Source organism: Alosa alosa, chromosome 23 (assembly GCF_017589495.1).
Source record: "Alosa alosa isolate M-15738 ecotype Scorff River chromosome 23, AALO_Geno_1.1, whole genome shotgun sequence".
In the NCBI taxonomy this organism is placed as follows: domain Eukaryota; kingdom Metazoa; phylum Chordata; class Actinopteri; order Clupeiformes; family Clupeidae; genus Alosa; species Alosa alosa.
In genome coordinates, this window is record NC_063211.1 from 14481610 (window position 1) to 14506618 (window position 25009).

Genomic DNA, 25009 nt, shown 5'->3' on the forward strand with positions numbered 1-25009 from the left:
AATACACGTCAGCTAGCGCGTTTGTAATTTAAATGCTAAGCAGGGAGTGCTCTGGAATCCCCACACCAAACACGCCATCCTTATCTAAACACTTTCCCTGAGGTAAATTGATGAGCTGTAATTGTCTACGCCTGCACTGGGTAAACCTCTAGTCTCATCAAAACTGCTTCTTCCTTCCATGGTTTGATATGGGGAGGAACAATGTGGAAGGAAAAGAGAAGTTTGAGAGAGAGATTTAGATAGCGGAGCGAATGGAGTGAGCGGCTTGATTTGTGTTGTGTGTGGATGATGGATGGCTGTGTGGTGGGAGCGGTGGACACAGGAAACAAATGGAATGAATGATGGAAGAGTTAGGAGGAATTAGTTTCACAATATCAATCATAAACACACACACACACACACACACACACACACACACACACACACACACACACACACACACTATCAAATAATGGCACTGAGATTGCATGAGTCACACTGCCTCATTACCAATCAGACACTTACTAGTTTTCCAGCACTCTGTCCCTGGAGTATATCAGTTTTTGTTATTTCTTACTCTTTCTCTCTCTCTCCCTCTCTCTCTTTTTCTCTCTCTCTCTCTCTCTCTCTCTCTCTCTCTCACTCACACACACACACACACACACACACACACACACACACACACACACACACACACACATTCTGTCTCTCTCTCTCTCTCTCTCACTGCAGACATCTTCTTTGTGTAACTCTTAGGGTTTTTTCCTCTCCAATTTCCCAAGCCCTTGGGGTGTGAGGGTTACAGTACGTTGCATGCTGCTAAGTAGCCCTGAGCGCTAAACCGAGCCTCAGTTAGGGGACATAGAGCCAGGGCCTGACTGGAGAGAGCATGATCATCAATGCTCTCTCTTCTTCCTCCTCCTTTCTCCTCCCCCTCCCCTCTCGTCTCTTCTCCTCTTCTCTCCTCTCCTTCCCTCTCATCTCTTCTCCTCTCCTCTCATCTCCTCCCCTGCTGTCTCCTCTCCTCTCTCCTCTGCGATTACACCTCGCCGCATCTCAAGTGGTGTCTGATACAGGCGCCATGAAATATTCAGCAAATGACTGCAAACAAGGACGTAGGACCAGGATAGGTTTGTTTTTGCAGCGTGTTGTTGCCTGTTTACAGTTCGGCACGGGGACACTAGGGAGGGAGGCGAACAGAATTTTGTAGAATTCTAGAATTCCAGCTGAGAACGAGAATTGGTCCGGGGACGCTTCATTCCATTCCTATTTCCAAGGGACACAACCAGAAGTGACATTACAGGAAAGCACATCTGTCTTGTAAAGTAAGGTTTTAAAGCCAATTGTTTACTCAATTTCAAAGAAAATACACATCTGTGTCGTTTTAACACTGACACTACCAGTACAGCTATTGGTAATGTTCAGCGCACTGCTGACCGTACTCTTATGTCTGTCCTTGTATGACCCACCTTATCCCCCTACACTACTAGGAAAGCTCGGCAATTTCCACATAGTTCCGTTTTCTCGAGGTCACCGAGTACTGTTGGTACGGAAAAAAAATGGTGCTACTTAGCTCGAGTTGTTGCAGCTAAAGCAGCCAGGCAGCTACAGTGCTACACACTGGGGTGCATGATTTTGCAGCAACTCGAGCTAGGTAGCACTTTTTTGTTGTTGTTGTATCGTCACTAGTCGGTGACCTTGCGAAACAGAGATCTATGTGAAGACCCAAGTCATTCTCCTTTAAAGGCCCCCTATGCAACATTTTCAACTTACTGTAATAAAACAGTTAAGAAATCATTGTGATGGTTAAATGACCTGTTGTGGCGAGAATGGCGGCTTTCCCTGCTCCCCCTACCATCTCCTAGTGAAAACCAGCCTTGCAAGATCTGCACTAGCGTCCCGGCAGTGTCTGAATCAGGAAGTCCCGTGAGAAGCGAGAACGAGCGAGAAACATGTGAAATGCCCTCAAGCACCGGTTAGCCATGCCAGCTAGCTATGGACCCTTTCAAGAGAGTTCCATTATCAGCATCATAGTTGGTCCCACAAGACTTCCTTTTGAACATTCCATATGTTATCTTAATGCAGAGGAAGTAGATTGGGGCCCAAATAGAACGTTCAAGCATTGTTTTTGTTTACCTTGTTGAAAGGGTCTATAAGATGGCTTCATTTTTTAGATGTTCATCATGGCAGAGCCAGCGAAAAGACCAAAGAGACTGTTGTGAAATATGCACCCCAAAGCTGTAGGGGTGCATATTTCACAACAAAAGTGAGAAATCAGTGAAGAAATAACTGGAGTTACAGAACAGCCCTTTAAGCATTGATTGCTGTGGAGTACTTGTATCATCGCTACTTCTAAACATTGTTTGCTGTGGCATGCTTATACTGTATCATCGCTACTTAAGAATTGTTTTCTGTGGAGCACTTGTCAAAGAGGACAAATGCCCCAAAAAGAGGACACTCTGCATAGGTCTGGACAGAGGACTCGAAAGCCAGACTGTCCGGATGAATGCTCACCCTACAGATAAGTGGTTGTGATTGGGGATTTGGAAATCGCTGTGAATTGAGGAATTGGCAGATGGACCTGCTGAGCAAATTGGCCTAGGTTCACTCAGGCTAGGAAGCATAGCAATTAGATGAATACAAATAAACAATGAAAAGGCATACCATACACAACTATTCAAGACAAACCGTTCTGATCTCCTGTTTAACCTGTTTAAAGGGGCTATTTGTAGAAGTTGAGTTGAATGCACCATTAGGTCCACAATGATACTCTTCCATTGACTTGTACGCATATGCAGTTATTTATTGAGGTGTTATGAGAGAGTACAATCCAAAGCAGACGAAGCTAGCTGCTTAGTATACTAATTTTAGTAGATATCTGGGCAACACAGAGCTTACGTGAAGTCAAATAGATTATACATTTATATACTTAAAATACATATACATACATAATACATATACATTTGTAGGTTATTTTAGAATGTTTTAAATGAAAAGGTCCTACACATAGGACTTTCACGGTTTGTGCCTCTAATATCTATTTCAGTCTTTTAAACCCTAACTTCAAGGTACTAATAGCTTCTCAAAGAGGTGATTTATCAAGATATTCCTTATATTGTCTCTCTCTCTTTCTCTCTCTACACGCCAACACACACACACACACACACACACACACACACACACACACACACACACACACAAAGATATTCCTTTTATTGATCTCCCTTAACACATAAACAACTTAACACACATCCACAAGTCCTAACCATTCCCCCTCTCTCTTTCTTTCTCTCCCTCTGTCTCTCTCCCTCTCTCTTCTTACACACACATACACACAAACACATACACACGTGCACACACACACACACACACACACACACACACACACACAATAGAAAAATCCATGGGACATGACAGGACATGTATCCTCATTAGTCTTGGCCAGATAGAGAATGATGCGCAGGCGTTTTTGTGGCCAATTGAATCCAGTAACTGTATGAACCTACTGAGTTTGCCGATATAGCTGTGTGTGTGTGTGTGTGGGTGTGTGTGTGGGTGTGTGTGTGCCTGTGTGATTGTGTGTGTGCATTTTAGAGTATAAGGTAGCTATTTAAGCACCTTTATTACCTGGATATACTGCCTCTCTGACTGTATGGAAGTGCCCCCCTTCCCAAGCCTTCTTAAGTGCCCCCCTTCCCAATCCTTCTTAAGTGCCCCCCTTCCCAATCCTTCTTAAGTGCCCTCCTTCCCAAGCCTTCTTAAGTGCCCCCCTTCCCAAGCCCTCTTAAGTGCCCTCCTTCCTTCTTAAGTGCCCTCCTTCCTTCTTAAGTGCCCCCCTTCCCAAGCCCTCTTAAGTGCCCTCCTTCCCAAGCCCTCTTAAGTGCCCTCCTTCCCAATCCTTCTTAAGTGGTCCTTCTTAGTCTGTTCTTCTTTTCCGTCTCTATACCCCTTTCTTCACTCTTCCTCCCTCCCTGCCAATTATTGGCATGAATCAAAAACAGACAGTCACTATCTCATTAGTCTCCCTCCCTCCGTCCATCTCTCTCTCTCTCTCTCTCTCTCTCTCTCTCTCTCTCTCTCTCTCTCTCTCTCTCTCTCTCTCTATCTCTCTCTCTGTCTCTCTCTCTCTCTTTTTATCCATCAATCTGTCTGCCCATGTCATTTTCTGGTTCTGTTCATTTCTGATTAAATTTCTCAGCCTTGTACCATCGGTCACTCAGTGGATGGCTATTTGCACATCTTCCTCATCTCTCTTGTCCATGTTCCCCTGTTCACGCATCGATCTGCTGTTCCCCTCTATCTATCTCTCGCCTGCTCACCTCAGCTGTGCGAGACGCCTCGGACTGCTGTGGCCAAACAACAGGTGGGGTAACGTCAGGTCACACACACACACACACACACACACACACACATACACACACACACACACACACACACACACACACACACACACACATATATATTCATCAACATGTATGTAGGACACTTTTTGTTTTATTTCTCATGTATCTGATTAAGTGACCCTTGTGTGTGAGCATGTGTGTGTGTGTGTGTGTGTGTGTGTGTGTGTGTGTGTGTGTGTGTGTGTGTGTGTGTGTGTCCTGTGTCTCCAATCTCCTCCCTCCCCCCACCACCCCTGGCCTCATCTCCATCTAGACGACAGCCCTGAGAATTATGTGTGTGTGTGTGTGTGTGTGTGTGTGTGTGTGTGTGTGTGTGTGTGTGTGTGTGTGTGTGTGTGTGCGTGTGTGTGTGTGAGAGAGAAAGAGTCAGGTGGCATGCTTGAATGCTTCAGCTCTAATTGAAGGGGATCAACCTTCCCCAAGTGGAGGAAGAGAGCAAGACAGAAAAAGAGAGAGAGAGATAGAGGGAGAAAGAGATAGAGGGAGGGAGAGAGGGAGGGAGGGAGAGGCGAAGGGAAAGTAGAAGGCTGTGTGTGCTTAGCACTGACCGAGTCAAAGGGTGAGAGAAAGAGCAGAATGTATAAGAGCCCTTATGCTCTGGCAATATATTTTGTATATAATGCAGTAATATAACCTTGTTGAATAGAATTGAAAGAGAGAGATAGAGAGAGAGAGAGAGAGAGAGAGAGAGAGAGAGAGTTAACATGTGCTGGCGTGATCTCTGGTCTACTTCAGACCTTATTAAAGCCTCAGGTCACTGTACCTGTCCGTGCCTGGATTACTCTTTCCCTCTATCTATTCTCTCTCTTTCTCCAACTATCTCTCTCTTTTTCTCCCTTATGTAAGGAAGCCTGTCCAGTGGTTGCTCTCTCTCCCCTCTCACAAATATCACTGCTTGAGGTCACTGCACTCCCCACTTTAATACCGACAGACACACACACACACACACACACACACACACACACACACACACACACACACACACACACACCCTGTCCCTCTGGCTGTGAGACTTGTAGAAGCTGCTACCTGATACTGGCTGTTTAAACTTTCACTCCGACACACAACACGGCAGCTCACCCATGACAATAAATGCTGTCATATCACCACGGCAACCTCATTTGTCTCCATTTGGGCACACTCGCTAGCTCGCTTACTGGAATGCAGGATTTCCTCTCTATCTCTCTCTCTCTGTTTCTCTTTCCCCTCTCTCTCTCTCTCTCTCTCTCTCTCTCTCTCTCTCTCTCTCTCTGGCCCTCTCTCTTGATTTGACATATGTCTGACAAATTAGAGACAAGCAGTCAATCAAGCCCCCCACACACACACACTCTCTCTCTCTCTCTCTCTCTCTCTGTCTCTCTTTCTTTCTCTCACACACACACACACATACACGCAAGCCCATGAATAACAGTCTCTCTGTCCCTGAGAGTGGGGCGCTGGGTAGGCGCTGACTGATGACTGAGCCACGCTTTGGGACTCTCGCACGCACTGGCCTCAGGCACCACCCTCAAGGATGCACTGTACTCCTGTTTTTCCTGACGCAAAATAAGCAGAAAACAACACGTCCCCAACGACAACAACAACAATGGAAAGCTATACTGTAGATGGCTGAAGGTAAAGGTGACTGATATTTAAAAGATGCTTATCCAAAGCAGCACGGATTCCCAATGGCAGGTTTGAGAGCCGATTGTGACACTATAATTGCTCCATCACGCCACACACACACACACACACACACACACACACACACATACACACACACATGTACACCAATTCACTTACACAAAAAAGCTAAATGCAACTGCTGGGCAAGCAGTGTCCGGCTCCCATGTACAATGGAGTTTGTGGCCATACTCAGAGAGCTCTCAGCTGTCCACAGTGACAGACTGAGAGGATTAGTAGTGATTCTTCACAGGGCACCACACAGCTGAGGGAGATTGGGAGCATGTGAACAGGGGGAGTGATATGTGTGTGAATGTGTTTGTGTTTGTGTTGGGTGGCAGGGGTTCTACCTGGTTTTACCAGCCACTGACAAATAAATGGTAAAATTCACCAGCCACTCAATAGTAAGTCATTATTTTGGAAGGGGGGGGACTTTTACCTTTTGTGTATGTGTGTGTATACTGTACATGTGCAAGTGTGTGTTTGTGTGCACGTTTGTGTGAGTGTGTGTGTGTATGTGTGTGTGTGTGTGTGTGTGTGTGGGTGTGTGTGTGTGTGTGTGTGTGTGTGTGTGTCATTTTGTGTGTGTGTGTGTGTGTGTGTGTGTGTGTGTGTGTGTGTGTGTGTGTATTCACAGTATGTCTGAGGCTTTTGTGTCATACCAGCTCGTGTTTCATGTTGATCAAGATTCCTGTGTCCAGCAGCGCTTGCACTGGTCAGCACACACACTCTCAGTCACTCCTCTGCCCTGAGAACCAGCGCTGTGGGGACTGTGCGGATTCGTCACACCAGCGACAGCCATATTTAGCCATGGAGCACAGAGTCTCTCCTGCAGGGCACTGACACATCAGACACCCGTCATCCCGCACTGACCAAGTAAAGACGCATAACACCAGCTGCCCTTCACAACACTGATGGCTTGTATGTGTGTGTGTGTGTGTGTGTGTGTCCTTCCACCTGGCTGGACAGATCTGATAAGCATCATCATCTTGCCCAAACTAAACGCACAGACACGCACACACACTCTATGCATACATGTAGGCCCGTATGACTTACCATCCTTGCGGTAGTAAGTGATCTCAACCTTGCGCTCCTCTGAGCCGAGCAGGGCCTGCGCCACCTGCGCGATAGCATGTCGTTTGGTGAGCTCCCCGTGGAGGAAGTCACAGGTGCAGGCTTTTTGCATTACATCCGGCCGTGAGAAGCCCGTCATCTCACAAAACGCATCGTTGCAGTAGATGATGGCGCAGTTTTGTACCCGGGCATTGGCTATAACGAACTTCTTGTCTACGTGCAGAGAAAGAGAGGGAAAGAGAGAACGGTGGTGATATGTGGCATGCAAAAGCAAGTATGCACGTAGACAAAACACATGAAACACACACAAGGGAAACACAGGTGTAGGCGCGTCACCGCAGGAAATACATCTGGCGGTTAAAATCCAATTGTAACACGTAAACGTGGCTGTATACGAACTTTTGTGACTGGGTGGGTATGCTAGTTAAGACGAGAGAATTAGTGACCTCTACATGCGCAATGGGAAGGCAGTTGATTGTGAGTGCATAAGACTACTCAAAATGAAAAATAAAAGTTTAATTATACAGACTAAATTTACTATAACATTTCAGAAAGTAAACGAATCTGAACCTCAAATGTTTATGATATTGTGATGGAGGGGATACAAATTATTTTTTGAATTTTAAGTTTTCTTTATTTTAACAAACTATTCTACATAAGTGTGTACTGTATATTCAAGCATACTGTATGCTATACTATAACGATTTATCTGATTAACACACGGTCTATATTTGTCAAATAGTACATATTTCTTACACAGTATGTCATGCGTGCTCCACATGTTAAAACCTAACTCCGTGAACACAATAGTGATTTTTCTTGTTCGGATTTTTTTTCAGACTGCTAATTGCTTCGAACAAAATATCAACAAGTTTATACAATTGACACATCTCGTTGTATATTAGTTGAAGCGACATAGTAGCTGCTGAATGCTTCAAACGCACAATAGATCTGCCAAGAGACTTACTTTGCCCCTCGAATTTCCGAATGATGGTTCCAAGGAAAGTGTTTTGTGGCGCAACGTGTCCCCTTCGCACCGGCATGGTTACAGAAGGTGGTCCGGACGCGATCCGAACTCAGAACCAAGCAGTTGAAGTTGGACCGCTCAGACTTAACGCTTCTCAGTCAGTCCGTCACAGATCATCCTTGCGGATCCACTCTCGATTTTATCCCCCCTTTGCTCGACTGAACACTTTTGTTTCTATATGCCACCACTATTTTAACTTCAGTTCCGTTTGACGTGGGCACATCGTGCGGTATTTTTGAAAACGTCCACCACCGGTGAGAATCTGGTACACGGGCGCTCTTGGAGGGTACAGTTCTCCGATCATGACAAAATAAAGACAGCTCGTGACCTCTGCGGTTTCGGCTCAGGCGATGCTTTGCCTTTAGAGAGAACAGAAGACCGACGGAGTGTGCAGCAAGCTGCCAAGAGGAGAGACTGACGGTAAACCCAGCAAAGACTCTGCTCGCTCACTCTGCTACAACTACAGCGTGACACCTCGCGCGATGTTCGATCTAGTGAGGGAAAAATGGCTGTGGCCACAAACACAGAGCCACTTTGGTGTGTGTGTGTGTGTGTGTGTGTGTGTGTACGAGCGAACGAAGGAGAGAGGGCAAAAAGAGGCTTGGCGATCACGAGTGTGCCTCCAGTCTTTGTTCTCGCAGTCTTTGTTTCGATTAGTTTATTTTCTACTCAACATAGGACATTTAGGTTACTTAGCATACGGTTTATATATTATATAATGATTTTATGGTTATGTTACGTTTTTAATAATACCTCGTGGAATCTGACAGTGAAGGGATGTTTCCTGGAACAGTCTGCAATAAGACAAAGGCTCTGTCCATGGTGCTGATGCTATTGTTACTTGGGAGTGATTTCCCGTGCAGTTTTTGCCCAAACCCTAATTAGGGTGAAACTAAGGAGCCGGGGGTAGGGCTGTGATGATGGAGGGATATGTCTGCCTGGCGACTGCCTTATAGGCTATAAATCTGAGACATACACAAGTGTGCAGAATATCTGTCAGACTTCCCCGTCTAAACACGTTCACACCCCCATCTCTCTCACACACACACACACATGCGCACGCACGCACAGTCTTTTAACATCTGTCTCTTTGCGGCAAGAGATGAGTACCCATCTGTTCTTCCGAACACCCCAACCCCCCACACACCCTCACACAAATTCGGGAGGTCGGGAGTGCCGTTGAAGCCATTTTTAGTTATTCTGTGCTAAAGTAGCGCATATGACACGTTTGTCAATTTATTGTGCCACTGAGCCATGGCCTAGCATTCAGATGGGCAGTTCTCGATTTGTCACAGAAGTGTGTGTGTCCCGTCATGGAGCAAAGCAATATTTCAAGCACGATGCGAAGAGCACGTGTCTCTCTCCACTCAATGTCATCGCGGGCGAAGGTCGTGACTTCACTTCATGAGGACACACACGCACACAGATAGACACACCTACAGTATGCACGGAATATAGGAACAAACCAGTGGGACATAGGGACTTATATATGTTTAACAGGAAAGAGGTATTTGTTTATTTGTTTACAAACTGATTTAGTCGTTCTGTCCTCAGCATTAGATCATGGAAACATCTTGTCCATGAGATTAGGAACTGCAGACACTTCCACCTCCCTGAATTAATCTTGTCTTAATCCTTTGTTGGTGTGTGTGTGTGTGTATCTGTGTGTGGGTGTGTGTGTGTGTGTGTGTGTGTGTGTGTGTGTGTGTGTGTGTGTGTGTGTGTTTGTCTGTGATTGAGGTTTTCATTACCTCAGGCTCCATTCATTCATCACCTCCCCCATCTCCCCATCTCTCTCTCTGATATGCTGTCGTAGCTGCTGTGGTTCAGACTGAGTGTCTACAGGCCTGTAGCCTGGGTTCCGTTAGTCCCAGACTGTTTCTCTGTCCTGCAGCCTGCCCGGGTTCAGACTATCACAGGCTGAGTCTCAAGGCCCGTTGTCTGGATTGAGACTGACTGAGTGTGCCAGACTGTGTCTCAGGCCCCTAGCTTGGGTTCAGGGATCAGGAGTGCCATAGGAGGGGCTTGCCCAGGGCTAGACTGCACGTCCCCCTGGTCTGACACGATCAGGGAGCCATGCTGTCACTCAACAACGCTTCAGCTTAGAGAGGGAAGTCATGGATGTGCCCTCCCCTTTTCTCCTTTTAATCTCCCCTTCTCTGTCTCTCCATCTCCCTCCCACTCTCTCTTTTTCATCTCTCCACCGCTGTCTCTTCCTCTCTGTTTTCCATTTTCAGTGTCTCGCTGATCTTCTCTTCCTGTGTCATCCTCTCTCTGAGAGTTGACTGATGTTATGGGCAAAATGTTGTCTGCCTCTTCAATGTGCATTATTAAATAACATGGCTATAATAACATGATGATACGATAGATTGCAAAAAACAGTCAATTTTCACTTTTGATCAATCAGTACTGTCAAAGATTGTTGTGGGCAGAAAAGTTTAATTATTTGAATAACTCCTTTATCAGAGTTATATGTGGTTAATTAAAATGATTAATTCATTAATTGGGGGTAAAAAGCTAAAGTCTCTCTCTCTCTCTCTCTCTCTCTCTCTCTCTCTCTCTTTCCTCTGCAGAATCTTTTCTGGTTGCAGGTTCTAAACCTTTTAACTTTATAATGTGGTTTATCAAAGTTGATTTTCAAGGTCAAAAGTCTCTCTTCATCACTCTCTTTTACCCTCACTCAACACTTCATCTTCCAGAGTTCCTGTACCTGTAGGGAGTGTCCCACTCCCCCACCCCACCCCACCCCTGGCCTGCGGAGGCAGGATTGGACATGGAGGTGCTGGGTGCTTGGCCGTCCTCATTTTGTTAGGTAAAATGAAAGCTGACCTGAGGGACCTCCTCTCTGTCTGTCTGCCTCTCCTTTCCTCTCATTCTCTGCCTACATCTACTATTATATTGCTCTCTCTCTCTGTCACTCCCTTTTCTCTTTCTTCTACTCTGTCGTTCTCTTTCTTTTTCTCTGTCATACTGTACGTGTCTCACTCTCCACCCATCTGTCTCTCCCTCTCTCATCCTTCTCTCTCTCTGTCACTCCCTTTTCTCTTTCTTCTACTCTCGTTCTCTTTCTTCTTCTCTGTCATGTGTCTCACTTTCCACCCATCTGCCTCTCCTTCTCTCCTCCTCCTCTTTCTCTATCACTCTCTGTCCCTTACCCCCTCTCCGTCATATCTCTCTGTCGATCTCTTTTATCTCGCCTCTCTCTGTCTGTCTCATTTCCACCGTCTCTCAGTTTATCTTTCCCTCTCACTCTCTTCTGTTTTCACACTATGTGTCCCTCATTCTATATGTTTTTTTTTATTGATCTCTCCCCCTCTCATTTTGTATATCTCATGGTATGTCTGGTTTTCTCTCTGTCTCTGTTTCTCTCTGGGTTTCTTTTCATCTGCCTCATCCTTCTTGTTTGTCTCTGTGGCTCTGACTTCATGTTGTATCTAAACTGCGCCTACGCTGTCCTGGTTCTTTTTTTTACCATGTTTGATGGTGTATAGCACTGGTATTTAGCCTGGCGAGCCAGACCCACTCAGTCCGAGGGGCGGGATAATCAGTTGTCTTTCAAATTCCCTCTGCACGCAATAGGACGCAATAGGATATTTGTTTTCAAGTAGCAGGGAATTCAAGCCAAACCGTTGCAACTCTGCCATCAATCATTATGTTAAGCCCACCAAATGACTCTATACACGATTTCAATGTCCTGATTAAGTTTCGATTTCTGGAGCTCACAAGCCAACGGAGAGTTGCTAGACTAGCCCTGGCAGCAAATGTAATTTGCTGCCGCTAGGGGCGCGTCTAGATTTCTAGGCTAACTGGTATTTCCAATATCCTCCTGACTGAATCTGCTCCCACTGTTACGAACGATCAATCACGTAAACTTTATGTCCATCCTTCTTCCTACATCTACCCATTACAGTAAAGGTGGAGTCCTTGTGTAGCGCAGTGCTAAAAAGCATTTAAGTTAAATAAATAAGTGCTACATAACTTAGATTAAATAAAGTTCATAATTGCTCATTAGAACTAAAATGATCTTGAAGTTATATAATATTAGAATTTAGGAGTAAGCTCAAGAAATAAGCTTATTGTAGTTCATCTCCATTCCTTTCATTTTGGGTAAGTGAAAGGGATTATGGGAGTTGTAGTTTGATACACAACTGTGTTTAAGTGATGTATGTGTTTAAATTCATTCTTAGAGTTTTGTTTAAAATATTTCATTGGCAAAGTGAAATGTATAATGTAACATTAGGAGTGGGCGATATGGACAAAAAATAATATCTCGATATTTTTTGTGATTTTGACGATAACGATAATTAGTCGATATCCTTTAAAAAAAACTAAACAAAAACTTGACAGTTACTTTACAGCTCATTGTTTATGAATAGCATCAATACAACTAGATGTACCGCATAGCGGTACAAAATATGACCGCCGCTCAGTCCTGTACATCCGTTCCGCGAAAATAAATCACACTTCAATTTGTCTCCATATTTTACTCCATCCCCCACTCTTGAAACTTTTGTGTATGCTTGTTTGGCATGCCTGTGTATGTGTGCGGCTGCACAGAAAGTACCCTACTGGTGCTGAAAAGGTGAATAGATTGTAGAATAGCCAAAGAAGATGTAGAATTGTTATAAAACCTTTAAAATCTCTAAACAATCACAAGTAGGGCAGTTCATCACAGTTCATCCATTGCAACTGGATTGATGAAAGGTCACTTACACCTGTAGGCTACATTGTATTTGGGAAAAGCAAAAGGTATCAGCATAATGTTATTTATTTATTTATTTATTTTTTTTTTTTTTGTATTTTTTAAACAAAAACATCTCTGTCAGTTCCATGCCGTTTTCAACAGCTATCAAAACAAAGGTCATTTTTGGATGGATGGATTTTTGTGAATGTTTCTTCTTCTACATAAGATTTTAGTCATCTTTAGTTCATGTAATACTTTATTGTCAATGCACAAATTAAGTAACAGTAGTCTGAAACGTTATTGTTAATGCACAAATTAAGTAACAGTAGCCTAGTCTGAAACAAAATGCTGTTTTACATCTAACCAGTGGTGCAAATAACTGACAAGCTCATGAAATCAAAAAATAAATAGCGGGCAGATCAGGCTGGGTTCACCCAGCCTAGTCCATAGGCACCCGATATTGTTTAATTTTCCGATTGAGATATACACGCTCTGGCTATTCTAAATGCAAAAATGCATCAGGGAGTTATGACAAAACGGTAACTAACAAACTAGATCCTAATAGAAAGCTGTTAGCTTCCCTAAGCTACAGGTAGGATTATAAGGTAGGCCAATTTACAACATAAATTGTCAATAGGCTATGCTGGCGACACAAATAAAATCTCCTTTGGAAACCAATGGTTTACGCCTTTACAGTATCAAGCGGACTTAAACTGTCATATCGTGGCGAAAAGTTGTAATAATAATAAATAATATTCACGCAGCTCCATGAGTCAAGGAAAGCGCGAATGAAGTAGCCACTTCTAAATGGGACCCACTACACAGTAGCTTAAGGTGTTTTGCTAAAGCAGCCATAATGAAATGAAGGTGTCATTGTTTGGATACTTCACACACACGCGTGCTTTTAATTTCACAGACTACAACTACCAAGCTGTAATCAAAGCACATCGATTCCCCTCTCACACCCTGCACGCACTTAAAACAAAATAAACAGGCACCTCAGTCTCACGCATGTATAGGCAAAACTGTATCAGACCGGTGTAACGTTGGTCAATCTTCCATTGCACAGAATGATTTTGTAGCACGTGCAATAAATGACAGTCGAAAGATACAAACAGTGCTGCTATACATTTGCTTGGTATAACCGCATTTATAGTTTTTTACAAATGCAATAAATCAAATGCCTCCATCACTCAACCAACGCTAACGGTAACATTACCTAGGTCCTTATTGATATTACAAGATTAACGTACCTGCAGTAAAAAACAAGCATGTCCGATAAACATCCTCAGATTTATTTCGGCTTCAAGAAGAAATGGGAATTACACTTCATGTGAACATCGTCCTATCCTTATTAGATGTTCGCTGCGGTAAATTACAGTCCTTGTATGAAGCGTCCATTGTTTTTTCCAACCCACTTTTAACTTCCAACAAAATTACGTCTCACTGCAACGATGCGCCATCTAGTGGACAAACGACTACTTCTCGCCAATACTGAAAATGCAGCCATGATGATGATGATGATGAATATTTATTTTGGCTTTCTTTTAATCCTACTGAATTTGTAATTATGTATCGGCCGTTCTAATACCGATAGTATGTGGGTGCCTGTGTGTGTGCATGTGTATATGTGTGCACCGCCATTTACAGGCCAATGAGTGTACAGTCACTAAATGTACACATAACCTAATTTTTTTAGACCCCCCCATGGATGAAATTCTACGAAACTTGGCATACCCCCGAGAATGCCAGGTCAATCATACACATAAAATTTGGTGCAGTTCTGAACATCTTAACTGAAGATAGGGGCGATTAAAGCAGAATAATATTGCATTTTCATTTTTACGGGGGGGTGGGGGGTGCAAATCACAAATGAGTGATTATGAGCCAGGTTGATGTGGGCCCTTGAGACCAACATACCATAAAAGATTCTTCATCCTCAGTGCCACGGTTCAGGTAGTTATTTAGGAAAAACTGTTTTTTTTTTGCGGTTCAGGAGGCCCAGCACGGGGGATTTGGTGGTGGTCCCCGGGGCCTAAATTTGACTGAAAGACCGGGTACACAAAACTTGGTGGGCATGTACCCCCACATGGATAGCATGGAACCGTCATTCTTCGTTTTGATCTGTAGCCCTCCCCGCTGGACTGGACCCCCGAAAGGAGGGTAGGGCAGACACAGTTCTCTGTGAATATCTTAAGAACTGTAGGGCCTAGGATGACCAATTTTTTTCCGTTATGTTTGCCTCCAGGGGTCATGTTAACCCATTCCATGTGCACACATGTGCATAAACAGATATACTGCGCACACACATACATTTACAGTAATCATATTATGACACATACTGAAAGACCTCACACAGTAGACATATATGGAACCGCATGCATGCTGGACTGGACCCCCAAACACAGTTCTCTGTGAATATCTTAAGAACTGTAGGGCCTAGGATGAGCAAACAGGGGTCATGTTAACCCATTCCATGTGCACACATGTGCATAAACACACACACACCCACACATAACACAGCAGACATATGTACGCGCATGCATGCACATGCACAAACACACCGCACACACACACACACACACACACCCACACACATAAACACAAATTTTTTGCACACAATTCAAGAAATTTTCCGTCATCTACTCCCTGAATTTTTGGTCATTGATACCCGGGACACCGAACCACCGGGTACATGAAATTTGGTGGGTATGTAGCCCCACTAGACTTTTACGGAAAAAATTCATTTTAGTCCCGGGGACCGAAAATAAATATTCATCATCATCATCATGGCTGCATTTTCAGTATTGGCGAGAAGTAGTCGTTTGTCCACTAGATGGCGATCGTTGCAGTGAGACGTAATTTTGTTGGAAGTTAAAAGTGGGTTGGAAAAAAACAATGGACGCTTCCTACAAGGACTGTAATTTATCGCAGCTTAACATCTAATAAGGATAGGACGATGTTCACATGAAGTGTAATTCCCATTTCTTCTTGAAGCCGAAATAAATCTGAGGATGTTTATCGGACATGCTTGGTTTTTTTGCAGGCAATGCGTTAATCTTGTAATATCAATAAGGACCTAGGTAATGTTACCGTTAGCGTTGGTTGAGTGATGGAGGCATTTGATTGATTGCATTTGTAGAAAACTATAAATGCGGTTATACCAAGCAAATGTATAGCAGCACTGTTTGTATCTTTCGACTGTCATTTATTGCACGTGCTACAAAATCATTCTGTGCAATGGAAGATTTACCAACGTTACACTACACCGGTCTGATACAGTTTTGCCTATACATGCGTGAGACTGAGGCACCTGTTATTTTTTTGTTTTAAGTGCGTGCAGGGTGTGAGAGAGGGGAATCGATGTGCTTTGATTACAGCTTGGTAGTTGTAGTCTGTGAAATTAAAAAGCATGTGTGTGTGAAGTATCCAAACAATGACACCTTCATTTCATTATGGCTGCTTTAGCAAAACACCTTAAGCTACTGTGTAGTGGGTCCCATTTAGAAGTGGCTACTTCATTCGCGCTTTCCTTGACTCATGGAGCTGCGTGAATGTTATTACAACTTTTCGCCCACGATATGACAGTTTAAGTCCGCTTGATACTGTAAGGCGTAAGCCATTGGTTTCAAAGGAGATTTTATTTGTGTCGCCAGCATAGCCTATTGACAATTTATGTTGTAAATAGGCCTACCTTATAATCCTACCTGTAGCTTATGGAAGCTAACAGCTTTCTATTAGGATCTAGTTTGTTAGTTACCGTTTTGTCATAACTCCCTGATGCATTTTTGCATTTAGAATAGCCAGAGCGTGTATATCTCAATCGGAAAATTAAACAATATCGGGTGCCTATGGACTAGGCTGGGTGAACCCAGCCTGATCTGCCCGCTATTTATTTTTGATTTCTTAAAAGATTGAGCTTGGTCTGATGAAAGCCAGACTAGCCATGGACCTCAGTTAAACAATGCAAGGGAACATGAATCAGCCTATATTTGCACGAACAATAACGGACAAAAGCTCTTCAACTTTGGCCCGTTAAAATGTGTATGAACAGTCTAGCGACACATTTCATCAAGGCCCATTTGGACATGTCAGTTATTTGCACCACTGGTTAGATGTAAAACAGCGTTTCGTTTCAGACTAGGCTACTGTTACTTAAATTGTGCATTAACAATAACGTTTCAGACTACTGTTACTTAATTTGTGCATTGACAATAAAGTATTACATGAACTAAAGATGACTAAAATCTTATGTAGAAGAAGAAACATTCACAAAAAATCCATCCATCCAAAAATGACCTTTGTTTTTGATAGCTGTTGAAAACGGCATGGAACTGACAGAGATGTTTTTGTTTATAAATACATACAAAAAATAAATAAATAACATTATGCTGATACCTTTTGCTTTTCCCAAATACAATGTACTGTAGCCTACAGGTGTAAGTGACCTTTCATCAATCCAGTTGCAATGGATGAACTGTGATGAACTGCCCTACTTGTGATTGTTTAGAGATTTTAAAGGTTTTATAACAATGCTACATCTTCTTTGGCTATTCTACAATCTATTCACCTTTTCAGCACCAGTAGGCTACTTTCTGTGCAGCCGCACACACACACTCAGGCATGCCAAACAAGCATACACAAACGTTTCAAGAGTGGGGGATGGAGTAAAATATGGAGACAAATTGAAGTGTGATTTATTTTCGCGGAACGGATGTACAGGACTGAGCGGCGGTCATATTTTGTACTGCTATGCGGTACATCTAGTTTGGATGTGCATTGGCCTAACCCACGTAAAAACCTAGTGAAACGACATTTTCAACAATATAAACATGATATAAATGGGAAAGCTTACCGTTCTAGCTATAAACATGGCAGAATCATCCACAGGGCATGATATTTCAAAAAACGCTTCATACACGCTTCATGATGATGGCAATGAATTGTTAACAGACGTATAGCCCTGCAACAATATATCTAAAATAAAACCTTTTGGGAGTACCATTCATGATATGTAGTAAAATTTCGAAGTTGTTGGACGTTTATATGGCTTAAACTGTATGTTTCATTCGTCCCCTTATGTTGTTTCAACTGTCCCGACCAGGAGGGACGAATGAAACATTACGCACATCCCACTTTTGTTGTAATAATTCCTGAATGGTTTTGTTCAAAGCTGAAAATGCATCTGTATTTGACAGAGGACAGATGTAGGTTACTAGTGACCAAATATTAGCTTTCAGTGTGGTACGATTGCTATGTAAATTACGTTTAATTAAAAAAAAAGTGTTTCAACTGTCCCGGCTCTCCCCTACATCTCGGTCTCGCTGCACAAAATAAACATTAGGCCTGCATGTGACAAGGTGGACCCACTTGCGATCATGCTTCTCTCGCATACACCTCCTGTATTTAGTGAATGTATGGGGTTTCAATGCGTGATTTTGAGTGTTTTTTCCCCATAAGTAATTTAAATACTCGATAATGTAAATGTGCACATCGTTAAAACAACAATCACGATATTATCGCAGACAATATATATCGCCCACCCCTATGTAACATGTAATATTTTGATGTTGTGTTAAAACATATATTCCATTGTATGACTTTTGTATGCATGGTATTACATGTGAGGTGAAAGGTCTCAAACCGCGCGGGAGAGGAGACTGGATAGTTGATGAGAAGCCACGTTGAGGACTTGCTCCGTGCTTTAGTTGCAAAACTTTAAAATAGAACGTGACACACGTTGTATATTTTGCCAGTCAGACTTTGTTTTGGTCTGAATTGTGAATTTGAAAGCCGAAGACTTTGTAGTTGTCGAGTGGACGTTTTACCAAAGTTGTCATCTCGCCACCGAGAGGATGCCTGTCAGTGAGCTGTTGCCAGTCCATTGTCATCGCGTGTGAGAGACTGCCTGCCTGTGCTGGTGCGGTGACTCGACGGGAAACCTACCACTTGGGATTAAAGCAACACCAAAGAGTTTTTTGTACCTTAAAATAATGTTTCCAAAATTGTTTCCGTGGTTCATCAACTCGTAACAGGGTGAACGAATGAATGAATACTTTGCTCCATTGATACATTTGTATCATATTTTTTGTTTATATTTATAATTCATTCTTTTGGTAAATTGCATATTTCTATTCAGTAAACTCTATTTTTATTTAACATTTTAATAACTGCGTTCTGAGTGTTTACTTAGTATTAAGATACCATTGGGTAATAGGTTGCATATGTAAATGTTGTTTCATGTGAATATGGTTTAAGTCAGTTACACACAAGTAAGTATACAAGGGTTAAAAAGTTATTTATTCAAAGTACATGTAAAGACACAAACAGACATTTAAACAGAAGGTCAGCAAGAATTCTATATATTATATATATATATATATATATATTACTGGGATTAGTTTAAGAACCCCGGAACGCCATTTAGTACCAGGAGATAGGCCTAGGGGGCGCTACAGAAAATGGAGGCACGGACGGGGTGATTCTTGCTGTTATTTCCTTCCAATTAATGTTGTTGATGCTCCAGAGAGTGTTAAGTTGAACTTTTATTGTTGTCTTTGATCTTCAGTGAGGAAATAGTTCTGCTCTGCAACAAGAGCTGCTGGATTGGTGTAGTGATGCAATGGTTAGGCCCGATCATGCATTGCTGTTGTTGGATGTTCCAGTTGACAATTGAAACTGTGAAAATATATTATGTACGTGTTCGTTCTTCAAAAGAAGGTCCATCTAAAACAAGTTTGCTGGTGCTGTGTGAATGTCATGAAAAGATTGATCCTTCTCACGTTCCTACTGAGGTATTACCTAAAGATGGTGATCCTGTATGGAAGATTGTGGTCGTCAGAGAAAAAGAGCCTGTCCCTGAGGATTTTTCTGCAAAACTCAGAAAGCTTCTACAAGATGAAGGCAAATCTAACCAACTAAACTTCCCAGATCATGTTGCCTCAGTCGCCCGGTCATGCCGTTTTGCACTCTACAACATACGGAAAATCAGGACTTACTTGACTCAAGATGCTACCCAACTTCTGGTTCAGGCAATAGTCATCTCACGACTCGACTACTGCAACCCCCTTCTGACAGGTCTCCCAGCCTGCGCAGTGAAACCACTTCAGATGATCCAGAACGCGGCGGCGCGCCTGGTCTACAACCAACCCAAAAGGGCACATGTTACCCCGCTGCTCATCCAGCTACACTGGCTACCTATGGCAGCCCACATCAAATTCAAGGCTCTAACGCTTGCCTACAAAGTAGTCTCCGGTTCTGCTCCCACCTACTTGAATGCCCTCATACAGACATACGCTACCTCCAGACCGCTGCGCTCCTCAGACGAACGACGTCTAGCTCTACCACCGTTACGCTCAGGCCAATCCAAACTTTTCTCATCTGTTGTTCCTCGTTGGTGGAACACACTGCCAGTTCCTACAAGGGCAGGGACATCCCTCTCCATTTTCAAAAAACTCCTGAAGACCCAGCTCTTTAGAGAACATCTCCTCTCATAGCAACACTTACAACAAGACTTGCTGATCCTAGTACTCACCAGCCGTCTTAAACTGACACGTAAATGTTAAAAACAGCACTCACTGATGCACTTATTCTTACTGTACTCTAATGTTTTTTTTTTAAAATTGTCGTAAAATTGTTGAGAATTGCTCTAAAACTTAAACTGTTTACCATGCTGTTAGTCGCTTTGGCTAAAAAAGCGTCAGCCAAATGTAATGTAATGTAATGTAATGTAAATCCATGACTGATGTTCAAGCTTTGCTTTCCCCTCTTCCTACTAGTTCTCCTGAAGCTGTAATTGCAGTTGGTGAGCTCTTGGAAAAGACAACAAAGCGTTCTAGTGATTCCACTGTGATAGTGATACTCCGGCGGTAGAGGAAACCATGGAGAATTGGATTGAGCAGGCTAAGTTGATGATAGCAGAAAGTGATTGTGCCGAAAAAGAGAAGTGTAAGCGCATTGTTGAAAGCTTAAAGGGTCCTGCCCTTGAGATTATCAAGGCAGTTAGATTGTCTAATGGTGATGCAAGTGCATCTGAGTATCTTGTTGCGCTTGAAAGTGCATTTGGGACCTCAGAGTCCGGTGAAGATTTGTATTTTGTGTTCAGACTTCTTCGCCAGAACTCCGGTGAAGTGCTGTCTGAGTTTCTCCGTCGAGTAGAGAAGTCATTGACCAAAGTAGTTCAGAGAGGTGGACTACAACCTGCACAAGTTGATCGAGTGCGAATTGAGCAACTTCTTCGTGGCGCTGTAGAGTCTGACATGATGTTGGTGAAGTTAAGACTGAGAGAGAGAAAAGAATCCCCGCCTACTTTCTTGAAGCTACTGAACGAGATTCGTGAGGAGGAGGAAAATGAAGCTGCCCGGTGTAAGCTTGACGCCACGGTGAAACCTGTGATCCCTAAAGCGTCGCCACCGGGAACGCCCTTTAGTACCAGGAGATAGGCCTAGGGGGCGCTACACTTGATTCTAACCCATTCAAAATCACGCAACATTTTCAATGAACGGACCGTTGGTGAATTCAAAGTGCCCCCCATTCATCTCTCCTTGCAGGAGGGTGATTGAGCTGTCCAGAGAGAGTAGCCCTTTACTGGTAGAGCTATCAGTCGACAGCTCCCTGCTCTCTAAACCAGGCTGAATATGTCTGAGCTGAGAACCAGAGAGAGAGAGAGAGAAAGACTCTTTGTTTTTATCTATAAATTATACTAATTTTAGGTACGTTTTTTTTTTGTCAATGTCAAAGTTTTATGTTTATACACAGACGTTCAGATATTTTATTTCTCACCCCCCTTGTCTTGTGTATGCCTGCTTTGGCAATTCAAATGCCTTATTTTGTCATGCCAATAAAGTATTTTGAATTGAGAGACAGAGTGAGTGAGAGAGGGAGGGAGAGAGAGAGAGCTGAGAGACTAGGTAAACAAAGAAGATAGATAAGGAAGCTGAGAACGAGACAGTAAAAGACTTATTGTTATTATAAGTTTCCCTCTGGTGAAATGCACCTCTGTTTTGAAAGACAGGCAGACAACTCACATCCATTAGAGAAATCTCCATAATCAACCACTCCCCTCACCTATACATTTGTGCTCTATTACATCAAGGAAGACTATTTCTCTCTCATTCTCCCTCCTTTCCTCCCTCTTTCATTCTATCTCTCAAACTGGTCATCAATCTCTGCTGTCTATCTCTAGCATATATGGTGTGACACTGATGAAGTAACGTGACAGCATGTGTATTAGTTTAGTTATCATTTAGGAGTCTCATCTAAGATACATGAAGTCATTGGATGTCCAAGTCCATCCATTATCTCTGACAGTGTTCTAAAAAGTTCTTCAGCACAAAAGTGCTCTGGAACATTCTGTCCTCTGTATGGTATGTATGAGACTAGAAAACACACCAAAATCCCATTGCTTAAGCCATTCAAAGACTGAAGAATGTGCTTCATTTAAATATCCTGATGAATTGATGGAATTCTTGTCCAAACAAAGTCCAAAATATTCAGTGATTAATTATAAACCTCAAGGCACAATAAGGGAGTTTAATGAGCTGGTGACCATGGCAACACGGATTTAATGTGTAACATGTTGCTGGGAAGTCTTCAGTGGCTTTGTTTTTGTTTTTTTAATGAACAGCAAGAGATTTACCAGGACAGCAAATCACTCACAGAGAAGAGCATGCCTGTTAAAGGATCACAGAGTGATATGCGCATGCTGATGAAACTCTGTCACACACACACACACACACACACACACACACACACACACACACACAGGTAATGTCCCTCCATTATATACGCACACATACAAGTTGAAAGATATGAATAGCAGTGTGTGTGTGTGTGTGGTTTATCTTTATAAACACACACATACACACACACACACCACTCACTACCTATCTCTCCAGCATCCTTGCTCTATCTACTCTGATCCACTGTAACCATGGAGACTAACCCTGCCCTTAGCTGATTTCTCTCTCTCTCTCTCTCTCTCTCTCTCTCTATTTCCTCCTCTCTGTCTCTATCTTTTCCTGTATCTCTCAATATAATACTCTTTGATATCACTTTTCAACCGCCTGTTTGCTTTTAATTAAATCAACGCAAATAATGCTCACTTGATGATAGGCTATGGAATATTCCTGATTGTTGAGGGTATGTTAAATGCTGAAGCCACCCTCTCTCTCCTGTGGCTCTCCTCTCCTGTCTGCACGGTCTCTCATCTCCTACTGCAGGAAACACAAACTGCACCTCTCCTAACCATAGCTTCTCTATCACACCCACTACACAGCCACTGAAACTTTGAGCAGAATGTCTTCTTCTAGACCAGTAACAGGTTGTAAATAGAATTAAAAGGCTTGAAATATTGCATTCAGAAAAGTGCTATGCTATATTCTAATGTAAGGATTATTGGTATGTTGTTCTGAATTGTAAACAAATCAGAAAGCCCCACATGAACAAATAATGAAAGTTTAATTAAATAATAACAAATAATGTTTCATTTTACTTTCCCAAGGCTTGTAATTCTGGATTCTATCCTCAAGCCAAGTATATTACAACTGTCTGTTTAAATTATTCCGTACTGAAAAGTTTCAGTAATATATGCCACCTACTCATGACCACTGTCTTCATAGTATTGTTAATGCTGTCACTGAATATATAGGTAATACATGAGCTGCCTGAAAGACTCAGATTAAGTATCAGATTACATAAAATGGCAGAGTCTGACCTCTAGTGGCTATAATGGAGTATAGGTATTTCATCTGTCCTGTACACTGATGTGCAATTTCTCTCTTTCACACACACTCACACACATACATGCATGCGCAGTCGCGCACACACACAAACATGCGCACGCACGCATGCACACACACACACACACATACACACTTAATTGTAGGACAGAGTTGCGTTTAAATGCATTTAAACATAAACAAAGCAAAAAAGAAGGGGCAAGAGAAAGAGTATGAGAGATAGAGATAATAGACACTGTTTGTAAAAAGACTGAAAAACGAATTAATTAATTTGTTATATACTCAGTGTGTGTGCATGTGTGTGTGTGTGTGAGTGTGCGTGCCTGTGTTTATGTGTGTGTTTGTGTGTGCCTATGTGTGTGTGTGAGAGAGAGAGAGAGAGAGTGTGAGAGAGTGTGTGTGTGAGACAGTCCTGCCTTGAAGCTCCTCTCCTCATCATCCTCTACCAGCAACACTTCGCTCAACACCACCATCTAGAGGCTGATGGGTGTACAGTCACTAAATGTACACATAAATTAATTTATTGTATGCCCCCATGCATGAAATTCCATGAAACATGGCATACCCCCAGAGGATGTCAGATACATCATACACATGGAATTTGGTGCAACATCTCAACGGAAGATAGGGGCAATTGAAGCAGCATAATATTGCATTTGCAAATCACAAATGAGTGGTTATGTACTAGGTTGATGTGGGCCCTTGAGACCAACATACCATAAAAATTGTGTCATCATCGGTGCTACGGTTCAGGGGCCGTATCCACAAAGAATTTTAAGGCTAAAAGTAGCTCCTTGTGGCATTTAACATTGCAATGGCATTTAACATTGCAATGTTTTGAAGCTTCCAATCGTGAGGGAACAATTTCGCATTGTAGGCATAAAAGGGATGCAATAACGCAACCAACAACAACCAAAACTATTCATTGTCAACATGTAAATTAAATGTAACGTTTCATTGTGAATCAAATTAAAATGTTCTCCTCTTTGCAAACGTAGGCATATGGTGACAGATTAATTTAATAATGTTGTAAAGATACTGCATCAATCCGTAGGCCTATGTTTCATTAGGCTACTAGGCTATTTGTTTTGCCTTACTCTTTATTCATTTAGGCTAGGCCTTTTTATTCAGTTATTCATCATCTTCCATCCTTGTGTAGCGCATGCATTCTCAGACCTGTCACCTGTCACTCATCATCGTAAGGGAGGTGTTTGGAATCATGCCCGCATTACAATCATCAGCCAATCAAGGTGGTCACTTCAGTCAAGCTTGTGCATGAGTAATGACGTCATCCATAGCAACGAAGACTCACTCTTAGTTTAGGAGTTGTAATTTTTCCTTACTAAGAGTAGGTCTGAAAGGCTTTGTAAAAACTTTTAAGAGAAAACTCCTAGCTAAAATCTTTTAGTGCGATTTAGGAGTACTCCTAGTGGTAAGATAA

General features: G+C 42.7%; 1 protein-coding gene across 3 annotated transcripts in view; it reads right to left on the reverse strand.

Moving 5' to 3' along the window:
• Window positions 1–8627, reverse strand: part of kcnh7 (potassium channel, voltage gated eag related subfamily H, member 7) — a 96825-nt gene extending 88198 nt beyond the window's left edge. For all 3 annotated transcript variants that reach the window (XM_048234810.1, XM_048234808.1, XM_048234807.1), the window contains exons 1-2: window positions 8086–8627; window positions 7101–7331 (exon numbers count right to left, since the gene is read on the reverse strand). In XM_048234810.1, the coding sequence (XP_048090767.1) occupies window positions 7101–7331; window positions 8086–8161 (307 nt within the window). In that variant the 5' untranslated portion in view covers window positions 8162–8627. The remainder of the gene's footprint in view (window positions 1–7100; window positions 7332–8085) is intronic.
• Between the last annotated feature and the right edge of the window lie 16382 nt (window positions 8628–25009).